This window comes from Schistocerca nitens, chromosome 1 (genome assembly GCF_023898315.1).
Source record: "Schistocerca nitens isolate TAMUIC-IGC-003100 chromosome 1, iqSchNite1.1, whole genome shotgun sequence".
In the NCBI taxonomy this organism is placed as follows: domain Eukaryota; kingdom Metazoa; phylum Arthropoda; class Insecta; order Orthoptera; family Acrididae; genus Schistocerca; species Schistocerca nitens.
Window position 1 is genome coordinate 1268004325 of NC_064614.1, and position 23944 is coordinate 1268028268.

The following is a 23944-nucleotide window of genomic DNA, read 5'->3' on the forward strand; positions in this document are numbered from 1 at the left end:
CGATCACCTCGGAGCAGGGATGCAGCAGTGTGTTTCCAACTGGGCATGCTTTGATCTGGTATCATCTCTTCCAGCACTATGAGTGCTATGTTGTTCACAGCACCGAGTCAGTATGTTTCATTGAAGGTGCACATAAAGTATTGTGCAAGTGTAGAGTATGAGAGATTTCTGAGGAGCAGTTGATGGAAAGCACTATGGCTTGAATGTTCATGTGCACTGACTGGCAGTTGGATGGCTTGGCTTTGATTCCCACAGCTACCATAACTTTTTAAAAATTGTATTTTACTCTTCACACTATTAATTGATTAATTATAAAATTTAAGTATATTTAAACAGTTCCATTTGCATATGAAAAATTAATATATCCAGTGATTACTACCCTTGTAAGTCAAAAGGCTATTGATGGTGATGTTAAAAAGTGATTATACAAGGGCATTTAGTGAGAGAGTGTATTCTGTAGATGACCTACTCAAGAGGCTCTTTTCCAGTAGATCTCTGAGGGAAAAAGTGAGACTGCAAGAGTTAGGTAGATCTACTCCAAATGCAAATCTAACAACAGGAGGATGCGGGACGAGGCTCACCGATTTGGCTCAGATTATGTGAGTAGAAGCAGTTAGATGTCCCTTTCATGTTCCTGGGATATTTTGTGAGAGTGGGTCCTCGGAAAAGGCAAAATGTTGTCTATGGATTTACATGTAAAGTATGAGGGGTTATTGTGCAACAGTTTATGTATTAGCTCAGTAGTGCAGTGGTCAAGTGCACTGACTGGCAGTCCATCAGCTTGGGTTTGATTTCCTGTGCTACCATAACTTTTTTTTTTCCTCACATTGTTAAACATTTAATTTTAAAATTTAAATATGTGTAAACAGTTTTATTTATATACATAAAATTAATATATTCAATGTAGGTACGACTACTACCTATGCAACTCAGTAGACTATAGGCCTCTACGTTGTACCACATTGGTAAAATTTTGCACAAGCTATCAGTGCCTATAACTGTAGTCACATTGCTGTACAAATTGTGAATAACCTTTTGCTCTGTGTATTTTATCCCTGCTACATTCAGAATTTCAAAGAGTGTGTTCCAGTCAACATTGTCAGCAGTTTTCTCTTAATCTGCAAAAGCTATGAACATAGGTTTGCCTTTCTTCAGTCGATCTTCTAGGATAAATCGTTGGGTGAGTATGGGTTTGCATGTGCCTACATTTCTTGGAACTCTGTAAACTTGACATACTTTCACTAAACTTTGAGAATTCACTTTTTCTCTTCTCACATTACCTTTTTGACTGCATAACAGTAATTCATTATAGCAGTAAGAGCATGTACACTTATACTGACTGCCATTTTGAAGATTACAAAAATGTTTGTTTCTGCTTAAAAAAACCAAGCTGACAATTAAGACCAAGGGACATTTTGCTTTGAGATGTCAATGTGTCTCAGTACATGTTTTCTTATTGCACTACTGGTGCTCATGCTGATTAATATCCCTTACTTCATAATTTTTACTACTTGAACTATTCTGTCCTATACTAACTAGTATTCCCTTACTTAAGAACAGAAGGCCTACTAAACTTACATGTTCAGTGCAGGTTTTTTCCTTCTTTAAAGCTGCCATGATCATTAATAAATCTACTCATTAATTTAATCATTTCATTTAAAAATTCTACATTGCTGTAATTACCAGTTTCAGTTTATATGACCATCTCCAGCTGTTAAAATGGAATATGTGTCATGTGTAGCAAAGAAATACTCAGCCTTTCATTAAACTCATTAATTGTCTGTATGCTGCATTGTGACAGAACATGTGAAAAATTATTTAGATCCTAATGTTTTTTGTTTCAGGTCACCAGAAATTCCAAGATACAGTTCTTGCAGCATCACAGCAGTTACCAGGCGAATACAAGTCAGGATTGCCTGAATATTCACTCGATGAAGTTGCTAAACATAATGATAAGAGCTCAGGTGTTTGGGTTACATTTGGCCATGGTGTCTATGACATAACACCATTTATTAAGCAGCACCCGGGTGGTGATAAGATTCTTATGGCTGCTGGAGGATCATTAGAGCCTTTTTGGGCACTATATGCTGTCCACAAGCAACCAAATGTTCTAGAAATGTTGGAGGGCTACAGGATAGGTAGGTCAGTGTGCTCTTTTTGCATAAACTAATATATTACTTATTTGTGTTGATTTTAGTAGTCTTGTCATTAGAGTCATCCAAAATGTCTAAATGATAAATATGTGATTACGAAATAATGTTTTAGTGAAATATTGATTTTCATGTTTTTTCAGTGCATTTCCAGATAACTGCAGAGTTTTTCATGGAAAACTATTGAAGTACTTGCTTAATATAGGATGCAAACTATAATGCATGGCTTTAGGAACATTATTGTCAGTGAATGTCCAAAGTCATTGCTGTATACATCACACATTAAATACCTTTGTCACAAATGTTCTAAAATTAAGTGTATTTTCTGCAGGAAAGACAAGCCCCAACATTATGCTTTCAGTTGACTGTGGGTGGTGTGTCAGCGTTGGGTTTAGGCATCCTGTAAAGGCAGACAGGGAGCAAGGATTACTAAGGGTGCTATACTGATCCCTCTAAGAAACAAGTTTGCAGTGCTGTCTCTTATTGAAACTGAAACTGGGCCAGTGGGACTCACTTCACCTATTTTGGGGAAACTTGCTTTGTCCTCTGTCAAGGGGAGGCAAACGCCAAAGGGTAGGGTCTGTTAATTGTTGGCAGGTGAAACGTACAGTAAATAATGGTATCCCTGAGGAAAATGCAGCAAGGGGTAGGAAGGAATACCAGGCACACTCACTGAGTAAGCCTGGATGACTCATACAGCATGCTGAAGAGGCTGGCGGCCTTTGAGGGAACAGGGTGCAACCGGCTACAATTGTGGTGCGTGTTGGAACAAATGATGCCTGTTGTCTGAACTCCAGGATCATACTGGATCATTCAGGTAACTACCAGAGAGGGTTAAAAAGACCAGCCTCCATGAGCAACGTGGAGGTTTTATGAAGCTCACAATCTGCAGCATTGTCCCCAGAATTGATCTTGACCCTCTGGTTCTTAATCGATAGGAACCTTGAACCAGAGCTTCCAAGGGTTCTGTGACAAGCCAGGCTGTGACTTCTTAGACTTGTGCCATAGTGGTGAGAGTTGTAGGGTCCCTCAACAATCAGTTGAGATAATTATAGATTTCCTGTGGAACATGTGTGTGCACTATTCATCAGAGGCAGCTACCCAAGTAGCTGACTGTGTGTGGTGTGCACACAAGTTTTTTTTTACATTTGGCAACTGTCCATCCAGTTCAAATAACAATAACTGTGGAAAACACAGAATTATCAGTATAAAATCCAAGGAAATGCCTCCCGTAGATGAGAGAGAGAAAAAGTAAAAAACTGGAGTTCACATAATATTAGGTACAGATAGCTGGTAAATGTGAAGCTGACAGTAGTGAGAACTTTGGGAAAAATTTAAGCATACACCAAAACGATATGGAAACGGGAAATGGAGGTGGTGTACTTGTAGCAGTAGACAAGAAACTCAAATTTACTGAGACAGAAGTTGAAGCAGCATGTGAGACTGTTTGAGCAAGACTCAGTATCATGGGTGGTCCTTCTATCGACCACAGATTCTCCTCCTGATGTAACCAAAAACTTTCGGGAAAACCTAAGTTCTCTTGTACGTAAGTCCCCTAATGATAGTGTAAGTGTTGGAGGAGACTTCAATCATCCAACAATGAGATAATTATAGGTTTCTCAGTGACGGGTGTGGCAAGACATCCCGTGGACCATTACTAAATGCCTTCTCTGAAAACAAGCTAGAACAGAAAGTTCAGAACCTCACTCATGTTGGAAATATATTAGGTCTAATGGCAACAAACAGACCTGACCTCTTTGAGAAAGTCCGTATCAACACTGGTATCAGTGACCATGAGGCTGTTATAGCAACAATGAATACCAAAATGCAAAGGACAGCTAAAACAAGTAGAAGGATTTATATGTTCAGCAAATTAGACAGAGAAACAATTGTCATACCTCAGTGAGGTGCTCGAAACTCTTAGCTCAGGACAGGAGCATGCAGGGTAACCATGACTCAAGTTTAAAAGAACAGTTGATCATGCACTGGATAGATATATACCCAGTAGGACAGTTCATAATGGGAGAGATCCTCCACGGTATACAGTCACTAATTAAAAAAAAAAAAATAAATAAATAAAACAAACAGAGACTACTGCATAATACGTATAAAACAAAGTGTAGGGCTATAGATAGAGAGATGCTGAATGAAATCCCATGTGTCTGTCAAGAGAGCAATGTGCGAACCCTTCAGTGATGACCGTAGCAGAATATTGCCAAATGATCTTTCACAAAATGCAAAGAAATACTGGTCATATGCAAATGCTGTTAATGGCACCAGAGTTAGTATCCAGCAATCACACATGGACGAGACCGGAACTGAAGCTGAGTGCAGCAAAGCAAAAGCTGAGATGCTTAGCTCTGTTTTCAAATGTCCTTTTACAAAGGAAGGCCCAGGAGTATTGCCCCAACTTAATTATAATACCACTGAAAAGATGAGTGAAATAGATATTAGTGTCAGGGCATTGAGAAACAGCTGAAATCATTAAAATTAAACAAAGCCCCAGGGCCTGATGGAGTCCCAGATTCGATACCCAATTCATAGCTGATTTAGCCCCTCTATTAACTATTATGTATCGTAGATCCCTCAAACAAAAAACTGTGCCCAGCAGTTGGAAGAAAGCGCAGGTCACTCCTGTGCACAAGAAGGGTATCGGAAGTGATATGCAAAGCAATCATCCAATATCCTTGACATCCATTTGTTGTAGAATCTTAGAATGTGTTGTGTGCTCCAACATAATGAAGAATCTCTAACAGAACTACCTCTTCCTTGCTGACCAGCATGGATTTTGAAAACATAAATCTTGTGAAATCCAACTCGTGCTTTTCACTCATGACATCCTCAAAGCCATATATCAAGGCAGTCAGATAGATGCGTTATTTCTCGATTTATGAAAAGCATTTGACTCAGTACTACATCTACGCTTATTATCATAAGTACGATTAGATGAGGTATCAGATGAAATATGTGATTGGATTGAGGATTTCTTCACAGGGATGACACAAAATGTTATCTTGGATGGAAAGTTGTTGACAGCTGTAGAAGTAATTTTGGGTGTACCCTAGGTTAGTACATTGGATTTGTTGCTGTTGATGATGTTTATTAATGATCTTGTGGACAATGTCAATAGTAACCTCAGTCTTTCTGCAGATGATGCAGTTATTTACAATGAAGTATACAGGTTGTTTAAAAAAGAATATACGTGTTGCAAAGTATTATTTTGTCCAAACTATCGATCACAGTGTCTCGGCTTGGCTATTGGAGAAACAAATACATAGTCTAGTTTATATTAATAACCGCTAGATATCAGTTGTCTTCTGTTTTGCTTGGTAACCATCATATGTTTAAAATGGCTACTCTACAGCAGAAATCATTTTGTGCTATCGAGTTTGCGAAGTGCAATTCCGTGATTACAATGCAAAAACATTTCAGTTTGAGGTACCAAATTGATCCTCCGAATGGGTGGAACATTTGCAGATGGAATTGACAGTTTCTCCATACAGGATGTGTATATAAAGGAAAGAGTCCTGGCTGCCCTCGTGATCCTGAAGAAAATGTTGTACGAATTCAAATTGCTTTCCAATGTAGTTCTTCAAAATCAACTTGTTATGCCAGTCGGGAGTTACAACTGCCTACAAGAACAATTCGGCGTGTTTTGAGACATTGGTTGGTTATGAAGCTGTACAAGTTACAGCTGTTACAAGCTCTGTGTCCTGATGACAACACAAACATGTGACATTTGCAACAAGATTCTGGATGCTATTAACAGTGATAACACTTTCGCACAATGCATCATGTTCAGTGATGAAGTAACTTTCCATGTTAGTGGTCAGGTAAACAAACACAATGTTTGAATTTGGGGCCTACAGAACCCACATGCAGCCGTTGAACATGTACAAGATTCGGCCAAAGTCAATGTGTTTTGTGCGATATCCCTATCATGTGTTTACGACCCATTCTTCTTTGATGGAAACACAGTTAACAGTCACCAGTATCTTGCTATGATACAAAACTGGTTGTTTCTGAGGCTGCACAAAGACAGCTTCATTTTTCAATAAGACAGGGCAACCCCCTCACTGGGGTCGCCAAGTGCATGAAACTCTACCGAACCATCGGAATGGTCGTCAAGAAGCTGGTGACTTAGCATGTCTCAGCTGGGCTCCAAGGTCACCAGATTTGACACCCTCTGACTTCTTCCTGTGGGGTTTCATTGAAGACAACATTTAAGTACCACCACTCCCACAGAACCTGGAAGAGTTGAGGAACTGGATCCATACTGCCATAACATCATTTATCCAAAATTTTTGAGAAAGTAATGTATTCAAGAGTAGCTTCACATATCTGTAAAAATGAAGTACTAACAAAATGTCAGTTTGGTTTTCAGAAAGGTTTTTCAATAGAAAATGCCATATATGCTTTCACCAATCAAATTTTGAATGATCTGAATAACCGAACACCACCATCTCTCAAAGGCCTTTGATTGTGTAAATCATGAAATTCTGCTAGACAAGCTCAAGTATTGTGGATTGAGTGGGACAGTGCACAAATGGTTTAATTCGTACCTAACTGGAAGAGTGCAGAAAGTTGAAATAAGCAGTTCTCATAATATGCAAAGATCAGCACATTCCTCAAACTGGGGAACTATCAAGAATGGGGCTCCACAAGGGTCGGTCTTGGGTCCTTTGTTGTTCTTAATATATATTAATGACTTGCCATTCTATATTCATGAAGAGGCAAAGTTAGTTCTCTTTGCTGATGATACAAGTATAGTAATCACACCTGACTAACAAGAATTAACTGATGAAATTGTCAATAATGTCTTTCAGAAAATTACTAAGTGGTTCCTTGTAAATGGACTCTCACTGAATTTTGATAAGACGCAGTACATACAGTTCCGTACAGTAAATGGTATGACGCCATTAATAAATATAGATCTTAATCAGAAGCATATAGCTAAGGTAGAATATTCAAAATTTTTAGGTGTGTCCATTGACGGGAGATTAAATTGGAAGAAACACATTGATGATCTGCTGAAACGTTTGAGTTCAGCTACTTATGCAATAGGTGTCATTGCAAATTTTGGTGATAAACATCTTAGTAAATTAGCTTACTACACCTATTTTCACTCATTGCTTGCATATGGCATCATATTTTGCGGTAATTCATCACTGAGGAATAAAGTATTTATTGCACAAAAGCGTGTAATCAGAATAATAGCTGAAGTCCACCCAAGATCATCCTGCAGACATTTATTTAAGTATCTAGGGATATTCACAGTAGCTTCTCAGTATATATACTCTCTTATGAAATTTGTTATTAACAACCAAACCCAATTCAAAAGTAATAGCAGTGTGCATAACTACAATGCTAGGAGAAAGGATGCTCTTCACTATTCAAGATTAAATCTAACTTAGGCACAGAAAGGGGTGAATTATACTGCCACTAAAGTCTTTGGTCACTTACCAAATAGTATCAAAAGTCTGACAGATAACCAACAAGTATTTAAGAAGAAATTAAAAGAATTTCTGAATGACAACTCCTTCTACTCCATAGAGGAATTTTTAGATATAAATTAAGAAAAAAAAGAAAAAAAATTATAAAAATTATAAAACAAAATTAAAAAAATAAAAAATAAAAAAGTTGTTATATTAACTTAATTATGTTGTTAAATTAACTTAATTATGTCATGTATTGGCAAATTTGACTTGTTCCACATCATTACAAAATATCGTATTCATGATCCATGGAACTAGTGTTAATCTAATCTAATCTAATCTAATCTAATCAGTGACGAAGGACATGTTTGCCCGAGTATGGGCAGAATTTGAGTATTGATGTGACTGTTTGTGTTGCTGATGGAGGACATATTGAACATCTGTAATCTGAACTTGAGAGGTTCGTAAATGTGTGTGTAAGGTTTCATATTCATATGTCTTAAAGTTTAATGAATATATGCATTTGAAATACATTAATTCTTTTTGAAACACCCTGTAGTCTGAACGAAACTTAACAAATACTGAGTCAGACCTTGATAAGAAATAAAAGCACAGTCTCCTGTTGTTGCTGTCATTCTCAGGCTGAAGAATGATTTGTTGCAGCTCTCCATCCTACCTCCCCCCATGAACCATGGACCTTGCCGTTGGTGGGGAGGCTTGCATGCCTCAGCGATACAGATAGCCGTACCGTAGGTGCAACCACAACAGAGGGGTATCTGTTGAGAGGCCAGACAAATGTGTGGTTCGTGAAGAGGGGCAGCATCCTTTTCAGTAGTTGCAGGGGCAACAGTCTGGATGATTGACTGATCTGGCCTTGTAACACTAACCAAAATGGCCTTGCCGTGCTGGTACTGCGAAGGGCTGAAAGCAAGGGGAAACTACAGCCGTAATTTTTCCCGAGGGCATGGAGCTTTACTGTATGGTTAAATGATGATGGCGTCCTCTTGGGTAAAATATTCCGGAGGTAAAATAGTCTCCCATTCGGGGGCTATTCAGGAGGACGTCGTTATCAGGAGAAAGAAAACTGGCGTTCTACGGATCGGAGTGTGGAATGTCAGATCCCTTAATTGGCCAGGTAGGTTAGAAAATTTAAAAAAGGAAATGGATAGGTTGAAGTTAGATATAGCGGGAATTATTGAAGTTCGGTGGCAGGAAGAACAATATCAAATGGAGTAGGTTTAATAATGAATAGGAAAATAGGAATGTGGGTAAGCTACTACAAACAGCATAGTGAACACATTATTGTGGCCAAGATAGATATGAAGCCCACACCTACCACAGTAGTACAAGTTTATATGCCAATTAGCTCCACAGATGACGAAGAGACTGATGAAATGTATGATGAGATAAAAGAAATTATTCAGATAGTGAAGGGAGACGAAAACTTAATAGTCACGGGTGACAGGAACTGGATAGTAGGAAAAGGAATAGAAGGAAATGTAGTAGGTGAATATGGAATGGGAGAAAGGAATGAAAGAGGAAGCCATCTGGTAGAATTTTGCACAGAGCATAACTTAATTTTATAGCTAACACTTGGTTCAAGAATAATAAAAGAAGGTTGTATACATGGAAGAAGCATGGAGATACAACAAGGTGTCAGATAGATTATATAATGGTAAGACAGAGATTCAGGAACCAAGTTTTAAATTGTAAGACATTTCCAGGGGCAGATGTGGACTCTGACCACAATCTATTGGTTATGAACTGTAGATTAAAACTGAAGAAACTGCAAAAAGGTGGGAATTTGAGGAGAAGGGAATGATTGACAAGAATGGGGGAAAGAAATATAGTAGAAGAACAATGGGAAGCTTTGAGAGATGAAATAGTGAAGGTAGCAGAGGATCAAGTAGGTAAAAAGATGAGGGCTAATATAAATCCTTGGGTAACAGAAGAAATATTGAATTTAATTGATGAAAGGAGGATATAAAAATGCAGTAAATGAAGCAGGCAAAAAGGTGTGCAAACGTCTCAAAAATGAGATCGACAGGAAGTGTAAAATGGCTAAGCAGGGATGGCTAGAGGACAAATGTAAGAATGTAGAGGCACATATCACTAGGGGTAAGATAGATACTGCCTACAGGAAAATAAAGAGACCTTTGGAGAAAAGAGAACCACTTGCATGAATATCAAGAGCTCTGATGGAAACCCAGTTCTAAGCAAAGAAGGGAAAGCAGAAAGGTGAAAGGAGTATATGGAGGGTCTATAAAAGGGAGATGTTCTTGAGGACAATATTATAGAAATGGAAGAGAATGTAGATGAAGATGAAATAGGAGATATGATACTGCGTGAAGAGTATGACAGAGCAATGAAAGATCTAAGTCGAAACAAGGCCCCGGGAGTAGACAACATTCCATTAGAACTACTGATGGCCTTGGGAGAGCCAGGCCTAACAAAATTCTACCATCTATGGAGCAAGACGTATGAGACAGGTGAAATACCCTCCGACTTCAAGAAGAATATAATAATTCCAATCCCAAAGAAAGCATGTGTTGACAGATGTGAAAATTACCGAACTATCAGTTTAATAAGCCACGGCTGCAAAATACTAACACGAATTCTTTACAGACGAATGGAAAAACTGGTAGAAGCTGATCTCGGGGAAGATCAGTTTGGATTCCATTGAAATGTTGGAACACGTGAGGCAATACTGACCCTACGACTTATCTTAGAAAATAGATTAAGGAAAGGCAAACCTACGTTTATAGCATTTGTAGACTTAGAGAAAGCTTTTGACAATGTTGACTGGAATAATCTCTTTCAAATTCTGAAGGTGGCAGTGGTAAAATACAGAGAGCGAAAGACTATTTACAATTTGTACAGAAACCAGATGGCAGTTGTAAGAGTCGAGGGGCACGAAAGGAAAGCAGTGGTTGGGAAGGGAGTGAGACAGGGTTGTAGCCTATCCCCGATGTTATTCAATCTGTATATTGAGCAAGCAGTAAAGGAAACAAAATAAAAATTCAAAGTAGGAATTAAAATCCATGGAGAAGAAATAAAAACTTTGAGGTTCGCCGATGACATTGTAATTCTGTTGGAGACAACAAAGGACCTGGAAGTGCCATTAAATGGAATTGACAGTGTCTTCAAAGGAGGCTATAAGATGAACATCAACAAAAGCAAAACGAGGATAATGGAATGTAGTCGAATTAAATCGGGCGATGCTGAGGGAATTAGATTAGGAAATGAGACGCTAAAAGTAGTAAAGGAATTTTGCTATTTGGGGAGCAAAATAACTGATGATGGTCGATGTAGAGAGGATATAAAATGTAGACTGGCAATGGCAAGGAAATCGTTTCTGAAGAAGAGAAATTTTTTAACATCGAGTATAGATTTAAGTGTAAGTAAGTCGTTCTGAAAGTATTTGTATGGAGTGTGGCCATGTATGGAAGTGAAACGTGGACGATAAATAGTTTAGACAAGAAGAGAATAGAAGCTTTTGAAATGTGGTGCTACAGAAGAATGCTGAAGATTAGATGGGTTGATCACATAACTAATGAGGAGTTATTGAATAGAATTGGGAAGAAGAGAAATTTGTGGCACAACTTGACTAGAAGAAGGGATCGGTTGGTAGGGCATATTCTGAGGCATCAAGGGATCACCAATTTAGTATTGGAGGGCAGCGTGGAGGGTAAAAATCATAGAGGGAGACCAAGAGATGAATACACTAAACAGATTCAGAAGGATGTAGGTTGCAGTAGGTACTGGGAGATGAAGAAGCTTGCACAGGATAGAGTAGCATGGGGAGCTGCATCAAACCAGTCTCTGGACTGAAGACCACAACAACAACAACAACTCCATCCTACTCTATCCTATGTGAGCCTTTTCATCTCTGAATTACTACTGCAACCTACATCCTTCTGAATATGGTTATTGTATTCACCTCCTGGTCTTCCTCTACCATTTTTACCTCCTCCCCCCTCCCCACCCCTTTGCCTTCCCACCCCCCACTCTCACCTCCGGTATGAAACTGGTGATTTATTGATGTCACAGAATGTGTCCTATCAAGCAATCCCTTCTTTTGGCAGTTGTGCCACAACTTTCTTGTCACCCCAGCTCTATTCAGTACTTCCTTATTAGCTACGTGATGTACGCGTCTAATCTTCGACATTCTTCCATAGCACCACATTTCAAAAGCTTCTATTCTCTTTTTGTCTAAACTGTTTATTGTCAATGTTTCACTTCCATACATGGCTACACTCCAGACAAATACTTTCAGAAAAGACCTCCTAACACTTAAATCTGTATTTGATGTTAACAATTTTTTTTCCCTTCTTCAGTAATGTTTTTCCTGCCATTGCCAATCTGCATTTTATATCCTTCCTACTTCGGCCATAATCAGTCATTTTACTGCCCAAATAACAAAACTCATTTACTACTTTAAGTGCCTCATTTCCTAACCTAATTCCCTTCACCTCCCCTAATTTAATTTGACTGCACTCCATTATCCTTATCTTGTTTTTTTTATGTTCATCTCGTATCCTCCTTTCAAGACCATGTCCATTCTGTTCAACTGCTCTTCCAAGTCCTTTGCTGTCTCTGACAGAATTACAATGTCATCAGCAAACCTTCAAGTTTTTATTTCTTCTCCATGGATTTTAATACCTACTCTGAACTTTTCTTTTGTTTCCTTTACTGCTTGCTCAATATACAGATTGAATAACATCGGGGAGGGGCTACAACCCTGTCTCACTTCCTTCCCAACCACTGCTTCCCTTTCATGTCCCTCGACTCTTATAACTGCCATCTGGTTTCTGTACAAATTGTAAATAGCCTTTTGCTCCCTGTATTTTACCCATGCCACCTTCAGAATTTGAAAGAGAGTATTCCAGTCAACATTGTGCTATAAATGTAGGTTTGCCTTTCCTTAATCTTTCTTCTAAGATAAGTCCTAGGGTCAATATTGCCTCCCATGTTCCTACATTTCCCTGGAATCCAAACTTATCTCCCCGAGGTTGGCTTCTACTAATTTTTCCAGTCTTCTGTAAAGTATTCATTTTAGCATTTTGCAACCATGACTTTGTAAACTGATAATTCGGTAATTTTCACACATGCCAGCAACTGATTTCTTTGGAATTGGAATTATTGCATTCTTCTTAAAATGTGAGGGTATTTCGCCTGTCCCATACATTTTGCACACCAGATGGAAGAGTTTTGTCAAATCTGGCTCTCCCAAGGTTATCAGTAGTTCTGACAGAATATCGTCTACTCCTGGAGCCTTGTTTCAACTTGGATCTTTCAGAGCTCTGTCAAATGCTTCTCGCAGAATCATATCTCCCACCTCATCTTCATTTATGTTCACTTCCCTTTCTGCCTTCAATTTTGTGTCCCTTGTACAGACTATATACTCCTTCCACCTATCAGCTTTCCCTTCTCTGCTTAGGACTGGTTTTCCATCTGTGCTCTTGATATTCATACAGCTGCTTCTCTTTTTCCCAAAGGCCTCTTTAATTTTCCTGTAGATGTGATCTGTCTTTGCCCTAGGGAAATATGCTTTTAAACCCTTACATTTGTCCTCTAGCCGTTCCTGATTAGCCTGTGTGCTCTTCCTGTCAATTTCATTTTTGTAAACGTTTGCATTCCCTTTCACCTGTTTCATTTTCTGCATTTTTATATTTTCTCCTTCATCAGTTAAATTCAATATTCCTTGTGTTATCCAAGGATTTCTACTAGACCTTGTCTGTTTACCTATTTGATCCTCTACTGTCTTCATTATTTCACCTCCCAAAGAAACTGATTCATCTTCTACTGTATTCCTTTCCCCTGTTCTAGTCAACCATTGTGTAATGGCCTCTCTGAAATTCTCAGCTGTCTCTGGTTCTTTCAACTTAGCCAGGTGCCATCTCCTTAATTTCTAACCTTCTCCCAACTTCTTCAGTTTTAACCTACACTTCATAACCAATAAATTGTGGTCAGAGTCCACATCTGCCCCTGGAAATGTTTTACAATGTAAAACCTGGTGTCTGAGTCTCTGTCTTACCATTATATAATCAATCTGAAACCTTCTGGTGTCTCTAGGTCTCTTCCATGTGTACAGCCTCCTGTTATGATTCTTAAACCAAGTGTTAGCAATGATTAAATTTGAATACTTTCTTTTATCTCATCATACATTTCTTCAATCTCCTCATCATCTATGAAGCTAGTTGGCATATAAATTTGTACTACTGTGGTAGGTGTGGTGTTCATATCTATTTTGGCAATGTCAATGTGTTCACTATGTTGTTCATAGTACTCGTAGCTTACCTGCATTCCTACTTTCTTAGCTAGTATGAAACCCACTCCTGCTGTACCCCTATTTGATTTTGTATTTATAATCATATATTGTCCTGACCAGAAGTCCTGTTCCTCTTGCCACGGAGTGTGTGTGTGTGTGTGTGTGTGTGTGTGTGTTTTCTATTGTTGACGAAGGCCTTAATGGCTGAGGGTCTTTTTGTTATGCCTTTCTACAACTCAGCATCTCTGCTTTATGATGAATAGTAGCTTTCCTTTTCGTAATATTGTTACATTCCATACTGAATTTTCCATTGTTTAATAGTTTACATTACTTTATAAGTATAGTGCTTCTGCTGTGTTTGGGAGAATAAATAGTTTGAAAGAGAAACGGGTAATATTTGTGCAATGACTTTGGATGATTTTCAGTTTAGACGTATGTAATCACCTCAATAAATGGAAGAGGCACTGATCAAAGAGATGATATTTAGAAAATTGTCTCCTCTTCTTCACATACAGGAGGATCCCTCACATTGTGGTGTCTACATGACTTATCCTTTATTTTTAATCTTTCCCAACCTACCTTTCCCTCCTCCCTGAGGAAGGAACTAATAGTTCCGAAAGCTAGCATAGTGCTGTGTACAATTTTGTATGTCTCTTATCAGCACAAAATATTTTGTCTGTTGAAGGAAACTGCTGGGCAGCAATTCAGTCTTGTAATTTTATAAGCTTCGAAAAAGGGTGATGAACTGCTTAGTTTTCAGGTCTCTCTCTGTCTCTGTCTCTGTCTCTGTCTCTGTCTCTCTCTCTCTCTCTCTCTCTCTCTCTCTTTCTCGTTCTCTCTCCTCCCCCTCACCCTTCTCCCTCCCTCTCTCCCCCTCTCCCCCTTCACCCCTCTCCCTCCCTCTCTCCCCCTTCACCCCTCTCCCACCCACACTCCCCCTCTCCCTCTCATTACTTGGTGCCTGTTTGGTGAGGAGTTACCAATGTTCATATACATTTATATTCCATCTTAAGTTTCTTATTGATGTGATTGTTTTAAAAATTTCACTAATATTTGTTGTTGTTGTGTGCATCTAGGTAAATATACTTGTCATTGTCTTCACAAAGAATCTCATTTATTGCTGAAGTTTTAATAGAGCTGCCTTCTGTTGCAGGAAATCTCTCCCAAAGTGAGAAAAACAATGCAATGGACAATGTCAGTGATCCATATGCTTATGAGCCACGGAGACATCCAGCCTTAAAGCCATCCAACCAGAAGCCTTTCAATGCAGAGACACCTTTATCATTACTAGTGGAGAGCTTCATAACACCTTCGTATGTGTAGTATAGTAAGGCATTAATGTTATAGTACTGAGTGGAGCAGAGGAAACACATGTTTTTCACTATTGAATGACTGGGATACGGTTTGATAAAAATAATAAAAACAAGCATTAAGTGATAGATTTTTTTAATGCAGTTTTGAAATATAAATACTTTAGGTAGGTTTGAAAAATAATGTCTTGGAGATGACGTCCTTCTTGCTGGATACAAATTTGGATCCTCTCCCGAAAGTTACGCATGGCTCTCTCCAACATTTCATTCAGCATGGCTTCAATTTCCTGATGAATGGAATTCTTCAGGTCATCAATTGTGTAAGGCTTGTTCATATAGACTTTTGATTTTAAATATCCCCGCAAAAAGAAGTTGTATATTGACAAATCGGAGAGTGAGGGGGCCAGTAAACATCATCATATCTCGAAATAACATGTCCTGGGAACATTTTTCGAAGCACTTCCATGGATGCTCTCACCATGTGAGCTGTGGCAGCATCCTGCTGAAACCATATTTCTCTCATGTTCACTTGACCCCTTTCAAGTTCTGGATGAAGAAAGTTGTTTAACATTTTAACATAGCGCTCTGATGTCACAGTAACCGCAGTTCCCTCCTCTTAAAAAAAATAGGATCCAACAATCCCCATCTCTGAAATGCAGCACCACACTGTTACTTTTAAATTGTGGAGAGGTCTTTGGTGTAATTCATGTTGGTTCTCCGGTGCGCAATACTGACAATTTTGAACATGAAAATGTGCTTCATCACTTATGAAGACTGCAGTGTCTGCATCTTCCATAAAAATTTTGCCCATTACATGACAAAACTCTCTGCACTGCACAAAATCCCCTTCACTAAGCTGCTGGACAATCATTATCCCATACGGGTGAAACTTAAGGTCATCATGTAAGATGCGGTGAAGCGAACGACGTACCCAGTGCTACAGCCTGTCGTCTAGCCAATCGTTTCAGGCTAGCAAGAACTGCCGTTCTCACTCGGTCTACATTTTCTGGAGTACAAACTGAACGGGGAAGACCAGGTGGTTTCTTTTTCATCACAGATCCAGCACTTCTAAATGCTGCAACTCATCGGAGTACAGTATTTCGATCAGGCACTGCACCTCGACGTCCAACTCTAAAATTTTGACAGTGACTACGGAATCATTGTTTCTAAAGTACTGCTCGACAATGAACACATGATGCTCTATGCTCCCACGCTCCATAGCGACTGAAACTGTATTATGTGGGCAGTCTGCCAACATTCATTCAAAGTCAATACCCCCTCTCGTTGCTGCATACTAGTGGTTCAAAAAACATGCGTTTCCTCTGACAGTAAATTCTAATAACAGAATATAACCGCTTTCATTGTAGGTGAACTATATTGATACAATGTTTTAGATATTCTTGTTGGCAATTTTATAATACATTCTTGAATTACTAGTTTCGGTCATAACTCTCGATGAGGACATAACAGAACAAATGTTGTCCATGTTAGGTACAGAATACTTTTATTAATAATGTATTTTACTGGAACTTTACTGTTGGTATTATATTATAGTCACCCGTGGAGGGCAGTTTCAATGGAGAGGTGTTAGAAAAGAAGAATATTGTGAAAAAATAGTTTTTATGACAGTTACTACTTGTTTCAGTAGATATTAGTGTAAATGTCATACAAAATAGTCACAAAAATATGACTTCCTATCAGTAACATCATTGCCCTTGTCTTCAGCAACATATGTTTCCAATTATGACTACTTAAAATTTATATGCCATAATTATCATTAATGGAAATTCCTAGATTGAAACGTATGTAAAATAAGGGAAGGCAGTGACTTACCTGTAGAGGATTGGTGCTTGGTGTATAGAAACACATAATAGAAACAGTTAGTACTAGTTTTCAAGCACTTGCTCATTTTCTAGTAAGCGAACACACATTCACACACACAACCATGCGGACTCTGTTATGTTGTTAATAATGTTTTTACAGATGATTGTCCAACCCACTTCCTCATATTAGGACAGAATGTTGAAAAAATTGATAGCACAAAGCTGCATACCATATGGTGTTAAGGGAGTATTTCAAAGCTAATGTAGCATGTGCCTGCATCCTGTGGTAGCAATTAAACCCTTTTATACACCTAGAAGACTGCTTTCAAGAAAGATATGTTCTTCATTTTGTTATTCATTGTGATGTGCAAGGAAAAAATGGTAGTGTGAGCACAAACTTTAGAAAATAGAATTATTTTCCACATAATATTAACATGATTTGAATGTAACAATATTATGAGAAGGAAAGTTGCTACTCACCATATAGTGGAGATGCTGAGTCGCAGATAGGCACAACAAAAAAACTTTCACAATTAAGGCTTTCGGCCATTAAGGCCTTCATCAACAATTGACACACATACCAGGTTTCTGGCCATTACTCATATGCCAAGTACAAATAAATGTCCAACTGTCTCGTCTGAAGTAGTTTTCCACAGGGCAGTTTTCACTGGCCAAACAACAACAACTAGTTCTTCAGACTAGCACTGATTATTGTCTTAGACGTAGCTGCCGCCTAAGCGTACCACTGGCCGCGAAGTCACTGCCCTCGCTACACGCAGTCGATTAATAGCAAGTCACTGACTGCACCCTGAGTCTACTGCTGCCCACTGCAGCTGCATTTAAATAGTCCATCACGAGATGCTGGGTCCCCTCTGGTGGTGGAAACACTGCTTGTTGCCCAGCCACCACCCATGATGCTGCCAATCAGACACGCCTGTCAATAGTATGCAATAAAGAAAGAAGTACTTCGCATTGCACAATTTTAACCCCCTGGCCCACCATTTTGATGTAGGTTTTCTGGAGTTAGCTTTGTCACCCAATCTGAATAAAACAAAGTGTGCCACATAGAATGACCTAGACATTGGCAGGATGTACTGACAATCATAGGTATTGTCCAGCTAACTTCATGTCCAACCTTTGTTAGAGCGTGCATAGAATAAGTTATCCAGTATCAACACAGATAGCACTGTAGGAGAGAGGACACTGGTAGTAGTGTGGGCTCTGGCATGAACAAGCCCTGTGCAGTAGAGAAGAAGCAGTTTGATAGCTGAAGTCTATGCACAAGTGCATGTCTCTCATAACTTACAAGCTACAGATACCAAGTCCGAAAATGGTAGTATTAACAGTTATGTTAGTACAATCAGTAATTCAACAAATAATATAGATTTTCAAAGTCAGTAGTTTCTGACAAGACTATTGAAAAAAGAAATGCAGATAGCCACATAAAAATGAACAGGCTCAACCAAAGCAAAATAAGTCCAACATCGCACTGTCTGAAGGAAATCTCATAAAACAAAAAAAAAGGGGTAAATAATGTATCATAACAAGCAATGTCACTCGCTGCTATATTGAAAATGAAAAATAAACCACAGGGGTCACATGAATATAGTGTCACCCCTGTGACAAAGTGTTCAGTAATATTACCTAAAAATAAAAGTTTCTCTCCTTTTTCTGCATCTTTTGGAAGCAGTGAAGCCTTGGAAAGCACTTGCATATCTGTTTTACCCCTCCTTTACTCTTCTTCTCCTGCAATTTGAATAGCTGGAAATTCCTGCAACTCTCTGAAGCACAGTTTTTAATGAGATTATTGCTTCCTCGTTTGCCTCTCCAACATAAGTTTAATGACGTTGTGTACAATGACACATCCCTGATTATGAAGAGCTTTCCCTGCATGCATGGTGCTTGAAGACTGTGGTTCCATGTTATATAGTGAAGAGACAGCAACAAGAACATTCAAAGTGTGTAGGTCAGCAGGTGACAGGCAACTGTGGCGACCGCCCCTAAGAAAAACGAACATTCAGGACAAAATGCATTTCTGTGCAAGTTCCACCTTATATTATGCAAGCTGTACCTCACTCGTTTTGATGTAAATAGTTTAGTTTGATATTTCAGAAATATAAATGCAAATGTTTTCGATGCATTATCGTGTTAATTTAATATTGTTTCCTTTCATGATGAAAATCTAGTTTCACATAACTAATCATCATTATACTAAACATCTTTATTTACATACTGTGATGAAATCACCTTTGAGTGAGTCCATTAACTTGTTTCAGTCACCTGTTTTATGTACGCAATCATTTACCTGTACCTGATGTTGACCCGTCAACTTATGAGTTAGAGGTTGAAGGTCTTAATGCTAAAGGTTTGGTGCTATCACTTGATGAGTTGAAGACCAAGTTTCCAAAACATACTGTCACAGCTGCTGTGCAGTGTGCTGGAAATCGACGAAGTGAGATGGCTAAGGTAATAAGTAGTGTTTCAAATGTAATGTTACTACATCTCTTTGATGTGCAGACATTGGTTAATCTCTGTGTTGTTTATTTGCAGGTGAAAGCAATCAAAGGTCTGTCATGGGGACAGGCAGCTATAGGTAATGCAGTATGGTCTGGTGCAAAACTTGCTGATGTTCTGAAAGCTGCTGGATATAAAGACAATCATCCGAAGGCACAGCACGTCCAGGTGAATATATTGATAACTAGCTTAGTTCCTGCTGCTTCACTGACATAGACTACATGATTTGCACAGGTTTTTTTTTCTTTAATCAAAATTGCAAAACATTCTACACTTTTCACGCTAATTAAGGTCCCAGTAGCATGGGCTTTTCCAAATGCACATCTGACCAAAAGTCCTAGATTTTTGTTAATCGTGCCTCCTACCATCTTGAGTTAATATTTCCACAGGAAATTTCATTCCATATCGCATATTTCTTTATACCCAACTCAGAAGTAAAATAGGTATTTTCATTGATGTAGCTTTAAATATTTTTTTAATGTAATGAAATATTTTCTTAGTCAGCCACTATTTCACTCCATTATGGGTTGAATTTCCAAAAGCAGCGCAACACGTATTTTTTTGTTCCTGATAGTGAAGCAAATACATATTTTCACAAATTTAGCTTCAGATTTCCTTGCATATTTTAAAAAAATCCATCCTTGCATAAAAAAATATTTTTAAAAAATTTTCTTACCTTATCTCGCCCCCTTATGAATGGAATTTTGAACAATACCTTCTTAAATTATGCCTACAGTATAAGGTTCACACCCACACCAAATGTTTAAGTTTCTATACTTATTAATTGAGGGTGGGTGAGGATGAGTCAGTGAGTCAGTATGGTTCTATTTCACCTCCTCACATGTTGAATTTTCAAAAACACTGAAACATGTATTTTTTTTATTTCTAATTGAGAAGTCAAATATATTGAAAAAAAAAAGAAAAAGAAAAAGAAACCCTTCCACCCACTACTTCACCCCCATAGAGGTAAGATTCCAAAAAATGCTGGAACATGTATTTCTGACCGACAAATCAAATACCAATTTTCGTAGGTCTAGCTGCAAAATTGCCTTAGGAGCAACATATTTTCAAAAGTCTTTCATCCCTTATTTCACCTCGTATTGTGTGTGGAATTTCGAAAAATCACTTCTTAAACAATGCATATAGTATACGATCAACACCCTCACCAAATTTCAAGTTTCCATCCACAGTGGTTTGGGCTGGGCAGTGACGACACAGGACTCAATCAGTCGGGACATTGCCTTTATATACAGAGATTATAGCACATAACGCTCACAGAGAAAAAAGTTTCCATCCCAAATTCCTGTAACTGCATATTGAGAACGATATACTGATTTAACTTATTATAAACTACACTGACTTTCAAGAATTACGAAAAGTCACCAAAACAGCAAATAAAAGGATAAAATATGAAGCAATTGATTGGAAAGCTGAGTATGGTGTTAGAGTGGAAACTTGGGACATAGTTGCGCATATAACTGTGCTTGTGGGGAAACAGTGGTGTTGGTGGGTCTTCCATTGCAAGTAGTCATGATGTGGTAGGACAAGTGTGAACTTCCTCACTTTTCTCTTCTGACAGAGTCTTAATTGCATTAGAGGCAAAATGTAACATGCCAGATTACCAACTACTCTACCTGGAACTTTTGTTCTGAGAGACAGTGATGCTGAATTGTGTATGGAATGAGCTCGCTGAAAGCCAACTGAGGTAGCACACCTTAAGAAACAAAGAACCCAGTGCTTAAGGTGATACTGTCGCTACTGCACATGAATAGTGCTTCACAATAATACTGTGCAAACTGCAACATTACATCATTTGTACAGTTGCAGAGTCACTTACTTGACCAGCTGTGTTGGAGGATTGCCATATTGGAGGAGACCAGTTTCAGGTAGAGATGTCTTGGTGGTTAAGCATTTGTATATTTGTACATGCTTGCTTGGTTCCCGTCTACCAACATGCACAGTTCTCATTAATACACAATTAAACAACTACAAAACAAGTTACAGTTCACATAAACCTGAATATGCTGGTATTGTGTGAGTGAGAAAACTTGATGGTGGAAGAATGATATCAATATCAGAAAGTTGGCAAATTCTTGTAAACTCAGTATCAGTAAAGCAATAAATAATTAAAGAGCAGTCTACAGTCCAATCTAGTGGCTCGACAAAACCTCTGACAGGTCTCAATTGTGAATTACTGTGTAGTCATTTAGATGTAGATGTAGCAGTAGCAGGCAGCCAGGCTCCAATAGCACACAGTGGCCAATATGAATGTGGGAGACTTACCGTCTGGCAAGTCTCCCTAACCTGGGGTTGTGGGTGACTTTTCTGAACTCTGTCCTATTTCCTAAAACTCACCAGTCCTTTTCCTCACCTTTCTTCCTTCCTCTCCCACCGTTCTTCCGGAAGGAGGAGCCACTGGCTCTGAAAGCTTGCATATGCAAAACCTTTCTTATATGTGTGTTCTCCTGCTGCCACTTGGTGAATAGATTTTTTATCTCTCCATTTACATTATATTGTCAAAAACTGATTTTTTTGCCTTTGTTTGATGCACAGTACAATAGCAAGCCCATTATTATGGAACGGAAAATGAGTCACAAATGAATGAAGCCCATGCTCCATAATTGAGTGTCTGTTGTCACACTTTCCAAAGAGATAGTCGTAACTGCTGTAGTATTATCTTACTGCGATATTTCAAGGAGGAAGGGGAGGGGGCAAGTTCTACCCCCCCCCCCCCCCCCACACACACACGCAAACACACACACACACACACACACACACACTCTCCCTCTTATGCATGCCTAGGCACACACACCAAAAGCATTAGTAGCCATTAACCAGAGTTCAGTGTGTGAGTCATTTGTAGCACACAGTATACCCAAGAAATATTCCAGTTCCTCCCATTTCCAGCTCAACATGTCCTCATTAATGTTTGAATTGCATCTCTGATGCAAGCTTGCAGTTCTTGTATGTCCCACATTCACAAAAGCTGCCTATTGGGGCAGGAAAATTGGCCCTCTCCTGCCAATCAAGTCACCTAGAACTGTGCCGTCCAGAGGCCCAGTGAGAAGTGGCACCATCCTGAAAAGCATGGTGTCAGTTTGTAGTTATTCAATCTGTGAAAATGCAAATTATTCCAACATATCCGTATTACTGACACCTCTGCAAAGAAAAGCATTTGCATCGCATGGTCCTGAAGCAGGTCACACCACATATTTGTCTGTGGACTGTTGTGTACAATTTCAACGATAAAATGGGAGTTTTCAGAGCCCCAGATCCTCATATTGTGTCAGTTTGTCAATACAATACAGAATCTCAATTCAATTTGGTTTGCACTTTGGTCTGTCATCAAGTTGAAGCAACATGCTGAAGCTGCACGTTGTAGGCATGAAGCTCCAGTCTCTTGTTTAGCACCCTATGCATTGTGGTTGGTGGTACCTGCAACTGTCGAGGCACTTGATAAATTGATTTGGTTGGACTCCAGATAAACGCTTGTTGCATCTGTTCCACATCTGCGTTACTCACACTCAGATGTCCAAAACTTATACTCTTCATGTCACTTTCAGAATCCTTGAACCTTGTGTACCATTGTCTTTGAATGGAAGACACAGAGTTGTTATTACTAGGAGTTAAGCAGAGTGAGACCTGGTTCTGCAGTTTTCTGAGGGAACAGGATGATCTGTCAGTAGAAGATATGTCTTGTTCCTCAAATGAATGCTGTAGCTCACATGAAACTTTGTGAACTTCATCAAGTGTGAGAGCCTCCTCTAGGGCTGGATTGTCCATTTGTAGTGCTTGTGAAAGTTTCCTAGTCTGTAGCAAACAGAATGATAATGTCTCGCACAAGGGACTCTGCATACGATTGATTGCAATTCAATGTAGCACACAGAAAATGGCATTTTCTGTAGAGAGCTTGAAGTTCAGCTGCCCATGTGGCATATGACTGATTAATGTGTTTATGGTATTGAAAAATTTCTAATATTGTTTACATGACACTTCTGTTCGTGATGTAAAGACAGTAACTTACAAATTTCTGAACATTCTTATTTCTGGGTCTACTAAGGACTTGCATTTGTGAAGCAAATTCAACAAGTTATGATTAGTAGACAGAAAACATGTTCGTTACAATGCCACATCAGAAGTTGTAGGAATGGAGAGGCACCTATTATAGCTGCCCCATTCCTAAGTGTCTGGCTGGAAAGGTGGAAATGGCTGCAGCTGGTGTACCAACTTTGCTGCTTGAAGCAGGAGTTGCTGCATTAGTTGGGCATGCGAGTCCATCCACTGTCCCAAGCAATCCTATTCCTGTTGAAGTTGTTGCTGTTGCAGAATTAATTGTTGCTGCCAAAGTTTAAGAAACTCGGGGGCCATGTTTGCCTTACTGACTGTGGTCTGGGTTCGAGTCCTGTGCCCTTGAACTATGACGAGAATCCTCCTTGCCCCT

At 38.9% G+C, this 23944-nt stretch overlaps 1 protein-coding gene across 1 annotated transcript in view; it reads left to right on the forward strand.

Moving 5' to 3' along the window:
- LOC126201965 (sulfite oxidase-like) overlaps nt 1-23944 on the forward strand; it is a 127285-nt gene that overhangs the window by 56282 nt on the left and 47059 nt on the right. Inside the window, exons 3-6 of the mRNA XM_049936825.1 lie at nt 1845-2138; nt 15010-15169; nt 19266-19455; nt 19540-19671. Coding sequence (XP_049792782.1) covers nt 1845-2138; nt 15010-15169; nt 19266-19455; nt 19540-19671 — 776 coding nt within the window. The remainder of the gene's footprint in view (nt 1-1844; nt 2139-15009; nt 15170-19265; nt 19456-19539; nt 19672-23944) is intronic.